The sequence below is a fragment of the Mesoplodon densirostris genome, chromosome 4, assembly GCF_025265405.1.
Source record: "Mesoplodon densirostris isolate mMesDen1 chromosome 4, mMesDen1 primary haplotype, whole genome shotgun sequence".
NCBI lineage: Eukaryota > Metazoa > Chordata > Mammalia > Artiodactyla > Ziphiidae > Mesoplodon > Mesoplodon densirostris.
In genome coordinates this window covers 42,557,126-42,574,362 of record NC_082664.1, presented here as the reverse complement: position 1 = coordinate 42,574,362, position 17,237 = coordinate 42,557,126, and the positions used below count along the sequence as shown (strand labels likewise).

The window sequence follows — 17,237 nt, the reverse complement described above, 5'->3', positions numbered from 1 at the left end:
GCAGTGAAGCATAGATTCTGTATGAATATAGCTTGCAAAATCAAAACCAAAATAAATAATGATAGCTAATGCTGCAAATAAAAAAAAAAGTAGATTACACAGTCTTAATTTCCTTCAATATTTGAATAAATATAATCAAATAATGTTACTATGGTAACCCATTATTTCTTTAATCAACAAAAGAAAGTGGTCTTCATAGTTTAAGTAATAATGTAAATTTCTGCCTTAGATGATTACAGAGTAGTAAAATAATTCAATAAATTAGTAACTAGTTCAAAATAAAGTAAATTGTGTGGTATTTTGTGAGGAGGATGAAAACTCTTTTACAGAAGAAGGTGTTGAGTTTTGATCCTGTTCAAATGGAAACGGAAAACTAAAATCATCTCTTCCAGCTCCAAATGTATGAGTTGAAGAGTCCGATGGAAAAGAAAAAGTAAAGGTATCTTCTCCTTTTGGTTTCCCAAATAAGTTTCCTGAGGAAGATAAATATTACAATATCATGCTATTTATGTTACATAATATGATTAATTTGGTTATAATCTACCAAATTACAGTATACTGCACACAATAAATAGGGTAACATTGAATAACATATTTAACTGTTTTTCTCTTATGTGTAAAGCATTGTCCTTTGTACTGTGGAAGGTTAAACAGGTCCAAACTTAAACCCCACTTTCATGTAATTTGAATTCAAGTATATAAATAAGTAGTATATAAGGTAGAAAGAGGAGTAATAAATCTCAAATGGAGAGAATAGCACAGAGGAACAGAAATAGGTGTACAAAGGAAATATAAGGGTAACAGAAGTCAATTCAGCTTATCAGAAGCATTGAGAACTAACAAAGAGTTATTAAAATGGAATTAATAAAGATGAGCTTGTAAAGACTGCTGAATTTCCAGCTATAGAATCTGGACTTTATTTGATAGATAAGATAAACCCATTAAAAGTTTACAAGCAGAAGGGCTTCCCTGGTGGTGCAGTGGTTGAGAGTCCACCTGCCGATGCAGGGGACACGGGTTCGTGCCCTGGTCCGGGAAAATCCCACATGCCGCGGAGCGGCTGGGCCCATGAGCCATGGCTGCTGAGCCTGCGCATCCGGAGCCTGTGCTCCGCAACGGGAGAGGCCACAAGAGTGAGAGGCCCGTGTACCGCAAAAAAAAAAAAAAAAAAAAATTTACAAGCAGAGGTATGACAAGATTTGAACTGCTTTATAAGGATTACTCAGGTCAGGAGAGAATGTGTAGAAAGCCTGGAACAGGAAAATGTTTAGAAATGGGGCTAACAGGAAAGAGATGATGAAAGCTTGGCATTACCTACAAATCATAGAAAAGGGAATGGAGAAAGAAATGCTAGGTTTGAGACATACTGTATAAGTCAAATTTATTCAACTATTACTTATTGCATAACTACAATATACTGTTTGTGGCAATGTTCAAGGAAATTGACAGAACAGTGAAAAGGATTTTATAGTTTTAAAAGGAGTTTTTGGGGCTTCCCTGGTGGCACAGTTGTTGAGAGTCCGCCTGCCGATGCAGGGGACGCGGGTTTGTGCCCCGGTCCGGGAAGATCCCACATGCCGTGGAGCGGCTGGGCCCGTGAGCCATGGCCGCTGAGCCTGCACGTCCGGAGCCTATGCTCTGCAACGGGAGAGGCCACAACAGTGAGAGGCCCGCGTACCGCAAAACAAAAAAAAAAAAAAAAAAAGGAGTTTTTGAAATCAACTTTACATAAAGAATTACTTGGTTAATGATTCCCAGAATTGCCTTTAAGGAAAAATACTGTTTTTCATTCATTATATTATTTAAGACTATAATTATAAAAATATATTTTCAACATCTTAATTAGAATTTTTAATTACTATTAAACAATTTTAAATGTACAGTAATCCAAAGACTTACTTGAAATAAGTCTTTTAAAGCATCTATATTTTTTCCACAGAGAACCAATTCAATTAATACATTAAGCAGAACAATTTACTTTGTGCCACTTTGAAATTTCATATATTTTCAAATATCTCAGTTATTTTACCCTAAATAAAGCTGAGCCAACCAAACAGCAATAGGGTGGGTGGGTAGATGGATGGCTGGAGGGATGGACAGATGGATGGACTGATCCTTGGGTTCTTCCTCTCTTTCTCACTTCAGTACATATCCATAAGACTTAAACAAAGGAAAACAGCTATAACATAGCTATAGATCCAGAAAGAACTAAAAATCTTGAATCTCTCTTTGAAAAATGAATTTGACATTATTTTAGTTTCAGAACAAAAGAAGTTCATATGACGTCTTCATAGAACTCCTGTGATCACCTTAAATAAAATAATAGATTACTGTACAAGATTACTGTGTAGTCTAGGTGCTGTGGAGAATTCAAAGGTAAACAAGAGTCCCTGCCCTCAAAGAACCTATGATTAGAAAATATTTTATGTATATTCATAAATAATGACAGTATAATAATGGTATAGATACAAAAAAGTATTTTAAAAAAGACATTCAGAAAAGTGAGGGAAAGAGCTTTTTTTTCCAAAATAGAAAATAAATTTTATTTCTATGTTAACAATGACTAAAAATTCAGAAAAATATCTTAAAAATTTATAATTTGTAATAGTATGTGCAGAAGTCGTATACCTAGAATTAACCTAATTAAATATGGCTACTTTACTTTTACCATGTTTTAAAAATGACTAATGGAGAGTCAATTCCAATTGCTGTCCATCTGTTGTTGATCTGGGAAGTTTTCATAGACTCAGTTACTTAGTCTTCAGATAATATCCTCTTTACTTTCTGTTAGGCAACCAGAGCCCCAGGTTTTACAGCTTGGGGAATAGCCTTCATCTAGGCCCTTTTAGGGAGAGACCTTTTTGGAATGGAATGTCAAAGGGGAAAAATAAAAGGTTCTGTGGAAGAGAACTTGGTCTTGAAAAGATGGTTAGAAAGTGATAGAGTTGAGGATTTCAGGAAGAAAAAGTGGGTAAGAAAGTGTGGGCAGATTTGGGATGCAGTGAGTTCTTCAGTATGGCCAAAGCACAGATTATTTTTATAGGACAAAAAGGTTCAGGAGCTACGTTAGAAAACTGGGAGCATAATTTGCTACTCCAGGGGAGCCACTAAAGGTATTTAACCAGGGCAATGAGATGGCCAACATTACGCATAAGGAGAGTAATTGGGGTATGATCTATAAGTAAGCTGAAAGGATGAAAAGACCAATCACAACGTTGCTGCAATAGCCCAGGTGAATGGTAATAAGACTTTGAAATATAATGATTTCCATATAATGAAAACAGAAAAGAAAATAAATATTTCAGAGAGAGAACTGATAAAACTTGATGACTAGCTGAATGTAGTCACAGGCACAGAAAGAAGTTAAAATTAACCCTGATGTTCTGAGTCTTGGCAACTAGAATAATGGAGAGACCATTAGGTATATCAGAAAGAGAACAAGTTTGATTTCAGATATACTGAGTTTTTAATGTCAACAGATGCCTTAGATATAAAGAGATATCAATTATATAATTATAAATAAGGTCCTACCAGATGACTTCACTGGTGAATTTTACCAAACATTTAAAGAAGAATTAATTGTCAATCTTTCTCAAGTTCTTCAAAGAAATCAAAGAGGGAACATTTCCAAACTAATTTTATGAGGCCAGCATTACCTTCATACCAAAGCCAGAAAAGGACACTACCATAAAAAAAACTACAGACCAATATCTCTGATGAATATAGATGCAAAAATTCTCACTAAAATACTTGCAAACTGAATTAAGCAGCATGTTAAAAGGATCATTCATCATGTTCAAGTGGGATTTATACCTGGGATGCAAGGATGGTTTGATGTATGCAAATCAATCAGCATGATACATCACATTAATAGAATGAAAGAAAAAAATCATATGATCATCCCAATAGTTGCAGAGACAGCATTTGACAAATTCAACTCATTCATGATAAAACTCTTAAAAAATTAGGTATAGAAGAAACTCACCTCAACATAATAAGCATAATAAAGGCTATATACGATAAGCCCATAGCTAACATCATACACAATAACAAAAGATTGAAAGCTTTTCCTCTAAGATCAGGAGCAAGACAAGAGTGTCCATTCCCATTCAACATAGTATTGAGAGACCATGTCAGAGCATTCAGGCAAGAAAAAGAAATAAAAAGCCTCAAAATTGGAAAGTAAGAGGTAAAATTATTTCTATTTGAAGATGGCATGATTTTATATATAGAAAATCCTGAAGACTCCACCAAAAAATTGTTACATCTAAACAACAAATTCACTAAAGTTGCAAGATACATAATAAACATACAAAAATCAGTAGCATTTCTGTACACTAACAAATTATCTGAAAAAGGAATAAAGGAAATGATCCCATTTACACCAAAACAATTAAATACTTAGGAATAAACTTAACCAAAGAGGTAAAAGACCTCTACTCTGAAAACTACAAGACACTGGTGAAAAAAATTGAAGACAGAAATAAATGGAAAGGTAACCCATGTTCACAGATTGGAAGAATTAATATTGCTAAAATGCCAATACTACCAAAAGCCATCTATAGATTCAGGATGATCTCTATCAAGATTCTAGGGCTTCCCTGGTGGCGCAGTGGTTGAGAGTCCGCCTGCCGATGCAGGGGAAACGGGTTCGTGCCCCGGTCTGGGAAGATCCCACATGCCGCGGAGCGGCTGGGCCCGTGAGCCATGGCCGCTGAGCCTGCGCTTCCGGAGCCTGTGCTCCGCAACGGGGGAGGCCACAACAGTGAGAGGCCCGCGTACCACAAAAAAAAAAAAAAAAAAAAAAGATTCTAATGACATTTTTTACGGAAGTAGAAAAAAATATCCAAAAGTTTATATGGAATCACAAAAGAAAAGCCAAAGTAATCCTGAGAAAGAACAAGGAGGGAGGCATCACACTCCTGATTTCAAGCTATAGTAATCAAAACAGAATGGTACTGATATAAAAACAGACAAACAGATCAATGGACCAGAACTGAGAGCCCAGAAATAAACCCAAGCACACACAATTAACTGATATTTGACAGGGGAGCCAAGAATACTCAACGGAGAAAAGAAAGTCTCTTCAATAAATGGTGTTGGGAAAATAGGATATTCATATGTAAAAGAATGAAACTAGACCCACTACCTTACATCACTCACAAAAATTAACTCAAAACAGAGTAAAGACTTAAATGTAAGACCTGACACCACGAAACTCCTAGAAGAAAATATAGGAAAAAAGATCCTTGATATGAGTCTTGGCAACAATATTGGATATGACACCTAAAGCACAAGCAACAGAATGAAAAATAAATGGGATTGCATCAAACTAAGAAGCTTCTGCACAACAAAAGAAACAATCAACAATGTGAAAAGACAACTTACAAAATGGGAAAATATATTTGTAAACCATATATCCAATAAAGGGTTAACATCCAAAATATATAAAGAAATTATACAACACACAGCAAACAAACAAATAATTCAATTAAAAAATGGGCAAACAATCTGAATGGGCATTTTTCCAAAGAAGATATACAAATGGCCAACAGGTACATGAAAAGATGCTCAACGTCACTAGTCACTAGGAAAATGCAAATTAAAAACACAATGAGGGACTTCCCTGGTGGTCCAGTGGTTAAGAATCTGCCTGTCAATGCAGGGGACATGGGTTCGATCCCTCATCCAGGAAGATCCCACATGCTGTGGGGCAACTAAGCCTGTGCACCACAACTACTGAGCTCATGTTCTAGAGCCCGTGCACCACAACTACCGAAGCCCATGCACTCTAGAGCCTGCACACTGCAACTACTGAGCCCATGGGCCACAACTACTGAAGCCCGTGCACCTAGAGCCCATGTTCCACAACAATAAAAGCTACTGCAATGAGAAGCCCGCACACCACAACAAATAGCCCCCGCTTGCCACAACTACAAAAAGCCTGCGTGCATCAATGAAGACCTAGTGCAGCCAAAAAAAGAAAAAAACAACAACAGAAACACAATGAGATATCTTCTCATACCTGTTAGAATGGCCATCATCAAAAAGACAAGAAATAACAAATGTTGGAGAGGATGTACAGAAAAAGGAACTCTTGGGCTTCCCTGGTGGCGCAGTGGTTGAGAGTCTGCCTGCCAGTGCGGGGGACACGGGTTCAAGCCCTGGTCTGGGAAGGTCCCACATGCCGCGGAACAACTAGGCCCGTGAGCCACAACTACTGAGCCTGTGCGTCTGGAGCTTGTGCTCCGCAACAAGAGAGGCCGTGACAGTGAGAGGCCCACGCACCGTGATGAAGAGTGGCCCCCACTTGCCGCAACTAGAGAAAGCCCTCACACAGAAACGAAGACCCAACACAGCCAAAAATAAATAAATAAATAAATAAATAAATAAACAAAATTAAAAAAAAAAAAAAAGAAAAAGGAACTCTTGTGCACTATTGGTGGGATTACAGACTGCTAAAGCCACTATGGAAAACAGTATGGAAGTTCCTCACAAAATTAAAAATAGAACCACTATATGATCCAGCAATTCCACTTCTGGGAATATATCCAAAAGAAATGAAACACTAACTTGAAAAGATATCTGTGCCCCTATGTTCATAGCAGCATTATTTATAATAACCAAGATATGGAAATAACCTGTGTGTGAAATGATGGATGAATGAATAAAGAAGTTGTGAGATATCTAAATATGTATTCGTACATATACAAATACTACTCAGCCATAAAAAAGGAGAAAATCCTGTCACTTACAACAACATGGATGGACCTTGAGGGCATTGTACTAAGTGAAATAAGTGTCAGACCTGTATGATCTCACTTATAAGTAGAAACTAAAAAATTAGAAAAGAAAGAAACCAAACTCCCAGAAAAAGAGATCAGATTTGTGGTTGCCAGAGGTGAGAGTACGGAGAGGGGAAATTGGGAGAAGGTGGTCAAAAGGTACAAACTTCCAGTTATAAGATAAATAAGTACTAGGGATGTAATGTACAACATGATGCCATAGTTAACGTTACTGTGTTATATATATGAAAATTGGTAAGGACTAAATCCTAAAAGTTCTCATAACAAGAAGAAAAAAAATTTTTTAATTGTATCTATATTTGATGATGGATGCTAACTAAATTTACTGCAGGAATCATTTCACAATATAAGTACTTCAAACCATTATGTAACACACCTTAAATTTATACAGTGGTATATGACAATTTTATCTCAGTAAAACGTGGGGGGAGGCTAAGAAAAGTAAGGTCCAGGAGTTTAAGAGAATTAGGAGAAGTCAGGGAGGGAAGATATGTATTATAATATTTGAAAATGCTGAAGTGAATGAGTGTCAAATGAGAATGTCAAAGGGGAGAATGTAAATAGATTTAATATTTTAGATAGTCGCATTTAAAGAATGTCTACAATTGCTGGATTTGTTCTGGTCTTGTAGCATTTAATAACCATTTATGACAATTCCAAAATTTATGTCTCACCCCAATGAATTCCAGGTTCATATATAAAATTTCCTACTTACTTTCACTCAGATATCTAATATAGGCTTTTCAGTGATAACACTTCTAAAATTAAACTCCTGTCAATCTCAAATTAACTTCTACAGCCTTCTATATTTCAACAGATGTTAATTCCATTCTTAAAATTATTCAGGTCAAAATCTTGGCATCACCCTTCTTTCTCTTAATCCTTACATTCAGTCCATAAGCAGATCCTTACAACTCTACCTTCAGAAAACTTAATAACCAAAATCTGACCTTTCTCACCACTTCCACTGACATCATCCGCACCATTATCAGTTCTCACCTGTACTATTTCAATAGCTCCCTGATCAATCTCCCTGATCTCCCCCACGTTTCCATATGGTCTGTTCTCTATATAGGAGCCAAACAATTCTTTTAAAACCTGTCAGATCATTTCAGTCCTTGCTGAAAACTGTCCAATAGCTTCCCATCTCAAACAGAAAAAAAAACACCCCAAAGTCCTTAAATGGTCTAAGTGTCCCCTATGGTTTGCTCTCCCTCCAACTTCTCTGATTTAATTTCTTACCAGTTTTTCCTTCATTATTTGATTCCAATCATATCAATTAAGCTGCTGTTCAATGAACATGCTGAGCACACTCCCATCTCAAGGCCTTTGAACCCTCTGCCTAGAACAGTTATCCCAGTAGCTTGTACCTGCACCTCCTTCAGGTCTCTGCTCAAATGCTGCCTTTTAGTGATGCCTTCTCTGATTCCCTTGGAACACAGCAACTATCTTCCCAATGCAAATACTCCCTACTTCCCTTACTCTGCTTTAGTTTTCTTCATAATATTTATCCCCACAAGTGAGTAGAGTTAACATCAGGCCTGTGCTGATCCAGGCCCACCTGGAAGAATGACCTTGGAGTCTGACTCATCACAGCACTGTTTTCTTAGAAAATAAGAATTAAGGTAAATGTATAATGATGTGTTTGAGTAGTGTACTGGGTGGCACTACACCTGAATTAGAGGACCTGTGACTTGGTATATAGTCCTTCCTAGCTCTCAGGTGGGAAACCAAGGCTGCAGCTTTTGTGTGTCAAGGTGATTTACCTGCATCATGTCTTTTGTCCATAGCAGCTTTACATATCCCATGTAGATGAGGTAGCCAAAGAAAGCTTATTATTTGGGTTGCCGGTGGGCCTCTCAATAAGATAAACATGCTGTACATGCTGTTATCTCCTATCCTGTATCTTTCTATAAAGTTAAGTAAATCTAAGACTAAAAATTGTGACAGTGAGTCTGACTGCCAATTCAAATCCATGTCAACTGTTTTTTAGTGCATTACCTTACATATAATCATTGTCTATTTTCAGTTTCTCCCACTAGAACATAAACCCTATGAGAATTTTGCATTCTTGTCCACTATTCTATCACCAGAGCCAGAAGCAGTACCTGATATAAAATATACTATATATACATACATTTATTTTTATATGTTGAATAAATGAACTAATCAATGGATAAATGAAGAAAGAAGGTCCAATAAAAAGTAAGCCTCAGCGAGACAAGAAGAAATCCAAAAACTCCAGAAGGGAGATGGGAATAGTCAACAATATCAAATGCTGCAAAGTGACTGACTATGATAATAAAAATAAAATACTCATAATGTTTGATAATTAGTAAGTCATTAGTAATATTGGAAAAAGCAAGTTTTGGTAGAGTAGTGAGAGAAGAAGCTAAATTGCTAAAAAATAATAATAATTAGTGAATGGTGCAGAAGTAAAGGATATTTTTAAAGAATAAACTGAGTGCCTAAGAAAATCAGAGACAAACTAAACACAAATGGTGAGAGTTAACATGGTTTTATATATAGCAAACTTCAAATCACTTACCATTTTCTTGTTGTGATGAGAGATTTAAATTTCCCGCAGAATAATGTTCATTAAACTGAAAAATAATTTTCATTAAATATTACTCATGAAATCAGTAGAACAGTAGGTATAGCATTTATATTAGACTCTAAAGCCTAGTTTTTCTAATAAGCATAATTAGGGTAGACAAAATTGCAACATTCTATATAGTGCTTTATTGTAATTAAAAAGAGACCTATCTTCAAAACTATCATTGACTTATATTAAAATAAGGTTTATTGATTTGACTCTGGCAATAGATAAAATATTAATAGGCTATATATATATATTATACCAAGGATACTTCCTACTTTGGAATATTAATATAACCTAAAATTCTAATTAACTTTGTTTTATTCTGAAGGCCTTTTACAAATCAGGTTGTTGTTACTGCTTTCCTGACTATAAAAATAATACAAAGTATTACAGCTTCATGTCAGTTCAAATAAAGTTTTGCTGCCAAAAGAGTCCATTTTCTCTGTAAAACAGGGTTTTCAAAAAATGGGATCATGAAACAGTTTTCTGTCCTCTTTTTTTTTGTCTTAACATTGCATTATGAGCATTTTTCCAAATAACTGTTCTTCCAAAACCTTATTCTTTTTATGGCATTTTAATATTCCTCTAATATGGACATACAATATAGTTTCAATCATGCTTTTGTTTAAAACATTTAGGTTGTTTCTATTTTTTTCTAATATAAATCACAGTTGAATATATACTATTATGCACAGATTTATACTTCTTTGACAATTAATAAGGAAAGCTGTTTTTCCCAGAGATTTTATAAGGCACTTGAATTTCTTTTTCGGTGAATTATCTATTCACCAAATAGACTCTGTCCATACCTCTACTGAGGCAGCAATTTTCTTGCTGGTACATATAAGCTCTTTATATAATAAAGATCTTAACTGTTTGTCATATTATTGCAAATATTTTATAACACATTATCATTTTGCCTTAAAATTTTTTTAACATATAAAATTTTATATGTAACCAAACCAAAACCCTCTTTATTTTCTTTTGTCTCTTCTTCCACTGTTTTTATGCTTAGAGAATACTTCCTTCTCTTAAGATCTGGTAAATATTCACCTATATTTCTTCTGAAATATTTTATGGTTAACATTTTAAAATGTAATGCATCTATAATATCTATTGGTGTACAGTGTAAGACAAATGCCTAATTTATCCCCACTAATTTGTGGTCCTATCTATATCGCATTCTAAATTCTTTTGTTTCAAGACATTTCCCATGCCACTGATCAATCAATCAATCCTTGTACCTTTACCACACTATTTTGATTGCTCTAGGTTTATAGGATATTTTAATATGTAAAAGTGAAGTTCCCCCTTATCAGTCTTCTATTTCATAATATTCTCTTATTATTAAAACCAGTAGGAGCCATAATAATAGCCTCTCTTTCATTCCTAATATAGGTAAATTTTATCTTTTTATTTGTCAATCTAGTAAGTTTACAAATTTTGTCAATTTTTTTCAAACAACCAACTCTGGCTTTGCTAATTTTCTCTATTGTTTGTTTTCTATTTCTATTTCTATAGAAATTTCTATTTCTATTTCTATTTTTCTTCTTTTTTTAGCTTTTCAAGGTGGAATTTTAGGTCACCGATTACAGACCTTTCTTCTTTTCTATTAATTTAATTATTTAAATGGTTAATTAAATTATTTAAAGTTATTTTGCTCTGGCTTTGGCAGCAACCTACAGTTTCTGATATGCTGAATTTTCATAACCATTCATTTCAAAATCTTTTCTAATTTCTTCTTTGATCCATGGCCTAAATATTTAGGACTTTCCTAATATCTTATTGATTTCCAATTTTAATTCCATTATGATCAGATAACATACTCCATATAATTTCTATCCTTTTAAATTTATTAGGAGCCATTTAATGGCCCAGAATATGGTCTATCTTGGTGAATGTACCATCAGTGCTTGAAAAGAATAAATATGCTGCAGTTGTTAGATGTGGTATTCTATAAATGTCTGTTAAGTCAAGGGGGTCGATGGGGTTGTTCAGATTTTATATAAGATCTTTCTTGATGGTGTTGCCTAATTCTATCAATTGCTGAGAAAGGGGTATTAAAAATCTCCAACTAAGTTTGTGTTTTTGTCTCTTTCTCCCTTTAATCCTGTCAATTTTTGTTTCTACATACACATGTAGTTGAAAAGACCAATTACCTACCTGAAAATTTTTTCACACTGAGAATATATGAAGTTTGTTTAGAATTACAAAGCCAAATTAACTTTTAAACTGCCTTTAACTGCAATTTAAATCATTGCTATCCTGAGATTCTGTTTTATCAACAGATGTCAATTTGAGCCACCTGAAGTTGAAAACATAAAGATAATGGGGAAACGTTGTTATGCTATCAATACTCAGAATCTATTAAAAAATTGCCTCTGCAAGTGGTATTGGGAAAGTTGGAGAGCTACATGTAAATCAACGAAGTTAGAACACACCTTCATGCCATACACAAAAATAAACTCAAAATGGCTTAAAGACTTAAATATAAAACAAAACACCATAAAACTCCTAGAAGAGAACATAGGCGAAACATTCTCTGACATAAATCATACCAATGTTTTCTTAGGTCAGTCTCCCAATGCAACAGAAATAAAAGCAAAAATAAACAAATAGAACCTAATCAAACTTACAAGCTTTTGCACAGCAAAAGAAACCTTAAACAAAACGAAAAGACAACCTACAGACTGGGAGAAAATATTTTCAAATGATGTGACCGACAGGGCTTAATTTCCAAAACATACAAACAGCTCATACAACTCAACAACAACAACAAAACAAACAACCCAATCAAAAAACGGGCAGAAGAATTAAACAGACATTTCTCCAAAGAAGACATACAGATGGCCAATAGGCACATGAAAAGATGCTTAATATTGCTAATCATTAGAGAAATACAAATCAAAAGTACAATGAGATACCACCTCACACCAGTCAGAGTGGCCATAATTAAAAAGTTTACCAATAACAAATGCTGGAGAGGGTGTGGAGAAAAGGGAACCCTCCTACACTGTTGGTGGGAATGTAAATTGGTGCAGCCACAATGGAAAGTATGGAGGTTCCTCAAAAAACTAAACATAGAGTTGTCATACGATCCAGCAATCCCAGTCCTGGACATATATCCAGACAAAATTATAATTCTAAAAAATACATACACCCCTGTGTTCACAGCAGCACTACTTATAATAGCCAATATGTGGAAACAACCTAAATGTTTATCGACAGATGAATGGATAAAGAAGATGTGGCATATATATATACAATGGAATGTTACTCAGTCATTAAAAAGAATGAAATGGTGCCATGTTGCAGCAACATGGATGAACCTAAAAATTATCATACTAAGCGAAGTAAGTCAGAAAGAGAAATACAAATACCATATGATATCACTTACATGTGGAATCTAAAATATGACACAAGTCAATGTATCTACAAAACAAAAACAGACTCACAGATATAGAGAATGGACTTGTGGTTGCCAAGGAGGGGGGAGGGGAGGGAAGAATTGGGAGTCTAGGATTAGCAAAGGCAGACTTTGTATATAGGATGGATAAACAACAAGTTCTGGCTGTACAGCACAGGGAACTATATTCAATATCCTGTGGCGAACCATAATGGAAAAGAATATGAAAAAGAATATATATATATATATAACTGACTCACTTTGCTGTACAGCAGAAATGAACACAACATTGTGAATCAAGTATACATCAATAAAAAAATTTTTTAATAAAATAAATTGCCTCTGTTTTGTACTGTGCTCCAAGGAAGTTTAGTATTAAAGAATTAAACTTTTTGAGGTTTCAGTGTACAATTTTTTTAGAAATAAAACTTTAGCTTCTCATATTACCTGATGTGATGAGATTTCTGAATCAAATACAGAAGAATCAAATAAATTCAATCCAGGAGATCTAGAAGTATAACTCATAAGAAAAGAAAATCCAGGGGATTCCTTTTGTGTTTGACATTCAGTAGCTGTATTTCTATTTCTGATACAGAGAAATAAGAAATCATCAAAATGTTAAATACATATTATTAAATATTGCAGACTGGTAAGCACCATAGGCAATGGCAGAAAGGTAAGAATTAGCATAGCAGGAAAAGGGAGGAAGTAGTTATTGAAATGACAAACCTATAGAGAAAAAAACAAACCTATGGTTTTGGGTGGAGAATAATATTAACTAAAGTAGAATAATCAATTATGAAATGATAATAAAGAATTCCTACTAAGAATATACTGTCAGTCTCTATTCTATGTATTTTCATCATCATTAATTTACTTATTCCTCACAATAACCCTATGAGATAGCTACCATTATTATCACCTCCATTTCAGAGAAGAGGATTTTGAAGCATAGGAAGATTAAATGATTTGCTCAAAAGAATGTAAGTGCCAGAGTTGGGATTTGAGTGTAGCTAGCAACAAAGATTCAAAGTCTAAGCTCTTAAGCCTGATGCTATACTGTCCCCAAGATCTTGAGAGCAGTCACAAAATTTTAGTCTTAATGAGAAGTCAGCCATGACAGATTGTTTCATAAGGGAGTTAAGTTATAAAATGATTTGGGGAAAATAACTAGACAAGACAGTATATAACACGTGGTTAAAACATGAATTCTGGAGGCAGAACTGCCTGGGTTTAAATCTCAACTCTGTCAGCAACGAGTTGTATCACCTGTGATTCTGTTTCTTCATCTATAAAATAAGGATAATAATGTACTTACATCTCATAAAGCTGTTGTGAATATGAAAGGAGCAATATTTATTAAATGCTTACACATAGTGCTATTAAGTGCATGTTAAATAATAGAAGTCTGAAGATACTTCTATAACTCTCTCCATGATCATTAATGAGTCACTTTACAGATTGGTTTTCTCATCCATAAATATGAGGTTTTAGTATACAATTGCCACATCCTTTTACAGTTCTCAGATTTGATGATGAGTTCCACTTTGAACATGCTGTGTTTGAGTCAACAGCATGACATTCATATATAAAAATCTTAGTAGCAATTTAAAAAAGAGAGTAGAACACAGGTGAGAGATTCCTGATGAAGTGAAATCTGTTTGACATATATTTTAGAAGAATCTCAGCGTTCAGATTTAAGAAAAGATTGAACTAAACAGAGAGCTTGAATGCAGCACTATTTTCTTGGCTGTAAACTACAAATCTGTATTTTCCAAAGTTAAATAATGATGTTACAGATATTTATGCCTACCAAGGTTACTTAAAAGAATGGTATCTCTTGTTTTAGACACTGTAACATTAAGGAAAAATGACTGCTGGAACATTATTCAATGATGTCCACAACCTACCATATGTGATAGTAACTTTTTAGCTTGACATTTAAAATTTTTCCATACATTTTTTATTCTTCTGAAAATCTTAAATCTTATACTATTGAACTTGATAAGTACTCAGGATCTAGTCCACCTTCAGCTAAATGTTTCAGGGAAAATGGGGAAGAGGATCTATGAAACGAGATGGCAGAATGTTTATAACTGTTCCAACAGAGTGATAGGTACATGAGAGTTCATTATACTACTCTCTCTCTCCTTTGTATATTTGAAATATTCCATAATAAAAACTTTTTAAAGTTACAGGTATTAGGCATTTTACTATTCCTATCAATTACTTACATAACTCAATATGTAGATTCTTTCATTATAATTACTAATTAAAATCTTACATTTCAAATGAGGGGGTTTTAGGTAATTTCTCCACAGAGTCAAGTGTTCTCACAGCTTCAGGAGTCCTTAAAAATAAAGGAATTTCAGGAGTTCGTGGAAGAATCTCAGCCCTTTCTTCTACTTCATCACTATTACTTTCTATTGGCTTCCCCAAATGTTCGGCATATGTAACCTGCAAATTCAAAGTAACAGAAAACTATAAAAATGACTGTTATTGCATTAATAAACTCATATATGTAAAAATATGAGGTTAAAAACATCATATTAACATATGATGTTATCATTTCATAGAAAAAATAAGTAAAATAAGAATAATTGGTGAAAGTGATACCAAAATATATCTTCAAAAAACAGGAAAATAATTATTTTTAATTTTCCAATTTTTCTTTTCTTCTCAGCTCTATCTCACCTACCCCTACCTGAAAAAGTAACTCATAACCAGGACATACTCAGATTGATGAAGAAAAATGGTTAGGAATGATTTTTCTTTTAAAATTTCCACATCATGCTCTGGGTCAAGATTTGTATACAATATCCCCTTGAAAGAAAAGAGCAATCTTGCTCTCACTTGTTATGTTCTTTGCACTTTTTGCCCTAATAAATTCATTATACTACTTTCCCTGCAAAGATTGAGAACTTGAATACTAATTTTCCTTTATATCATTTTGTAGGCTAGGAATATGATTTCTCAAATGTTTTGTTACCAAATCCCATTACGGAAACAGTTTGGGTCCCTCCAGCAAAAAAATGAAAATGTGCTTTTTACCTGTATTTCTTTACAGCAGAATACTACTCTTGTTTCTCCTGTCTTATCCCTTAGTAGCTATGGTACACTGCCTACACCTATCATCGCTAAAGCTTTCCACTATTAAAAAATATTTTGAAGATACTTTTGTGGCAGCCTGGGCAAATAATTCAATCTTACCAAACAAAATTGTTTTCTTCAGTTATGATTTAGTTGTTGTGGTATCAATTATATATAGTCAATTATTAATGACAATTTTTTGTGTAAATTTTCATGTAAACTTTTTGTGGCTTCATTTTTAAATCTATAACTCCTCCAAGGGATAGAATCTATAACATCACAGCAACTTGATTACCAAACTAATAAGATCTAGACCTCACATAAATAATCTTCATTATACCAAACTGAAATTAAAACGGAAACAGAATATTTTAAATTGTAATATTTTGCTTAGAAATTAGAAACCAAACATTTGACTTACTTGTGAAGTACATTTTGATTCTTTCAATTGTTTTACCATCCCTTTATCTCCACACTCAGCATCTGTTTGTTATATGAGAACAAAATATATTTTCTGTTTGTAATTTAATTGTAAATAAAACATATTAGCCAAACCATATGAAATTGCCAATATTTAACTATTCTGGGTCTATAAAAATGGAAATTTTAGATAGTTCAACCCAATACATAAAGATAAGAGAATAAAACCTATATGAACAGTTTAACAAACAAAATTATAAAGAGAACACCCCATGTAACCACCACCTAGGTAAAGAAATAGAACATTATGAGTTCTCCATAAGGCCTCATATTCCACATATCTTCCTCCTCATTGGTAAACACTATCCTGACTTCTGTAATAATCAATACCCTGATTTGCTTTATACAGTTTTATCACCTAAGCAATATAGTTTTTTCTCCTGTTTTAAAATGTTGTATGATGAAATAATAATACATTTGTCATGCTTTTTTTTGTTTAGTATACACTTATGAGATTCATATGTATTGTTGCATATAGACATAGTTTGCTTCCTTTTACGGATGTAAAGTATTCCAATGTACAAACACAACACAATATATCTATCCATTCTATTGCAAATGGACATTTGGGGTGTTTCTGCTTTGAGGCTATTACAATGTTGTTAACATTCTTCTACATATATACTTGTATATATGTACTTGTATTTCTCTAGGTATATACCTAGGAGTGGAATTACAAAATACTGGGTAGTGTTTCTTTCATTTTACCAGATGTTAACCTATTTTCCAAACTTTAGTTTTGAAACTATTCACCAATTTTTGTTGTGGCAGCTAGCCATCCTGAGCTACCCTAGGAAATCATTCGATTTCACCAGACAAAATTACTAGTTCCAATTATAATTTAGTTATATGA

At 33.9% G+C, this 17,237-nt stretch overlaps 1 protein-coding gene across 1 annotated transcript in view; it reads right to left on the bottom strand.

Annotated features, from left to right (window-relative positions):
- Positions 1–273: 273 nt before the first annotated feature.
- C4H14orf39 (chromosome 4 C14orf39 homolog) overlaps positions 274–17,237 on the bottom strand; it is a 52,770-nt gene continuing 35,806 nt past the window's right edge. The window contains exons 13-18 of the mRNA XM_060098073.1: positions 16,326–16,387; positions 15,099–15,271; positions 13,692–13,697; positions 13,262–13,400; positions 9,355–9,409; positions 274–473 (exon numbers count right to left, since the gene is read on the bottom strand). Of these exons, the coding sequence (XP_059954056.1) occupies positions 274–473; positions 9,355–9,409; positions 13,262–13,400; positions 13,692–13,697; positions 15,099–15,271; positions 16,326–16,387 (635 nt within the window). The remainder of the gene's footprint in view (positions 474–9,354; positions 9,410–13,261; positions 13,401–13,691; positions 13,698–15,098; positions 15,272–16,325; positions 16,388–17,237) is intronic.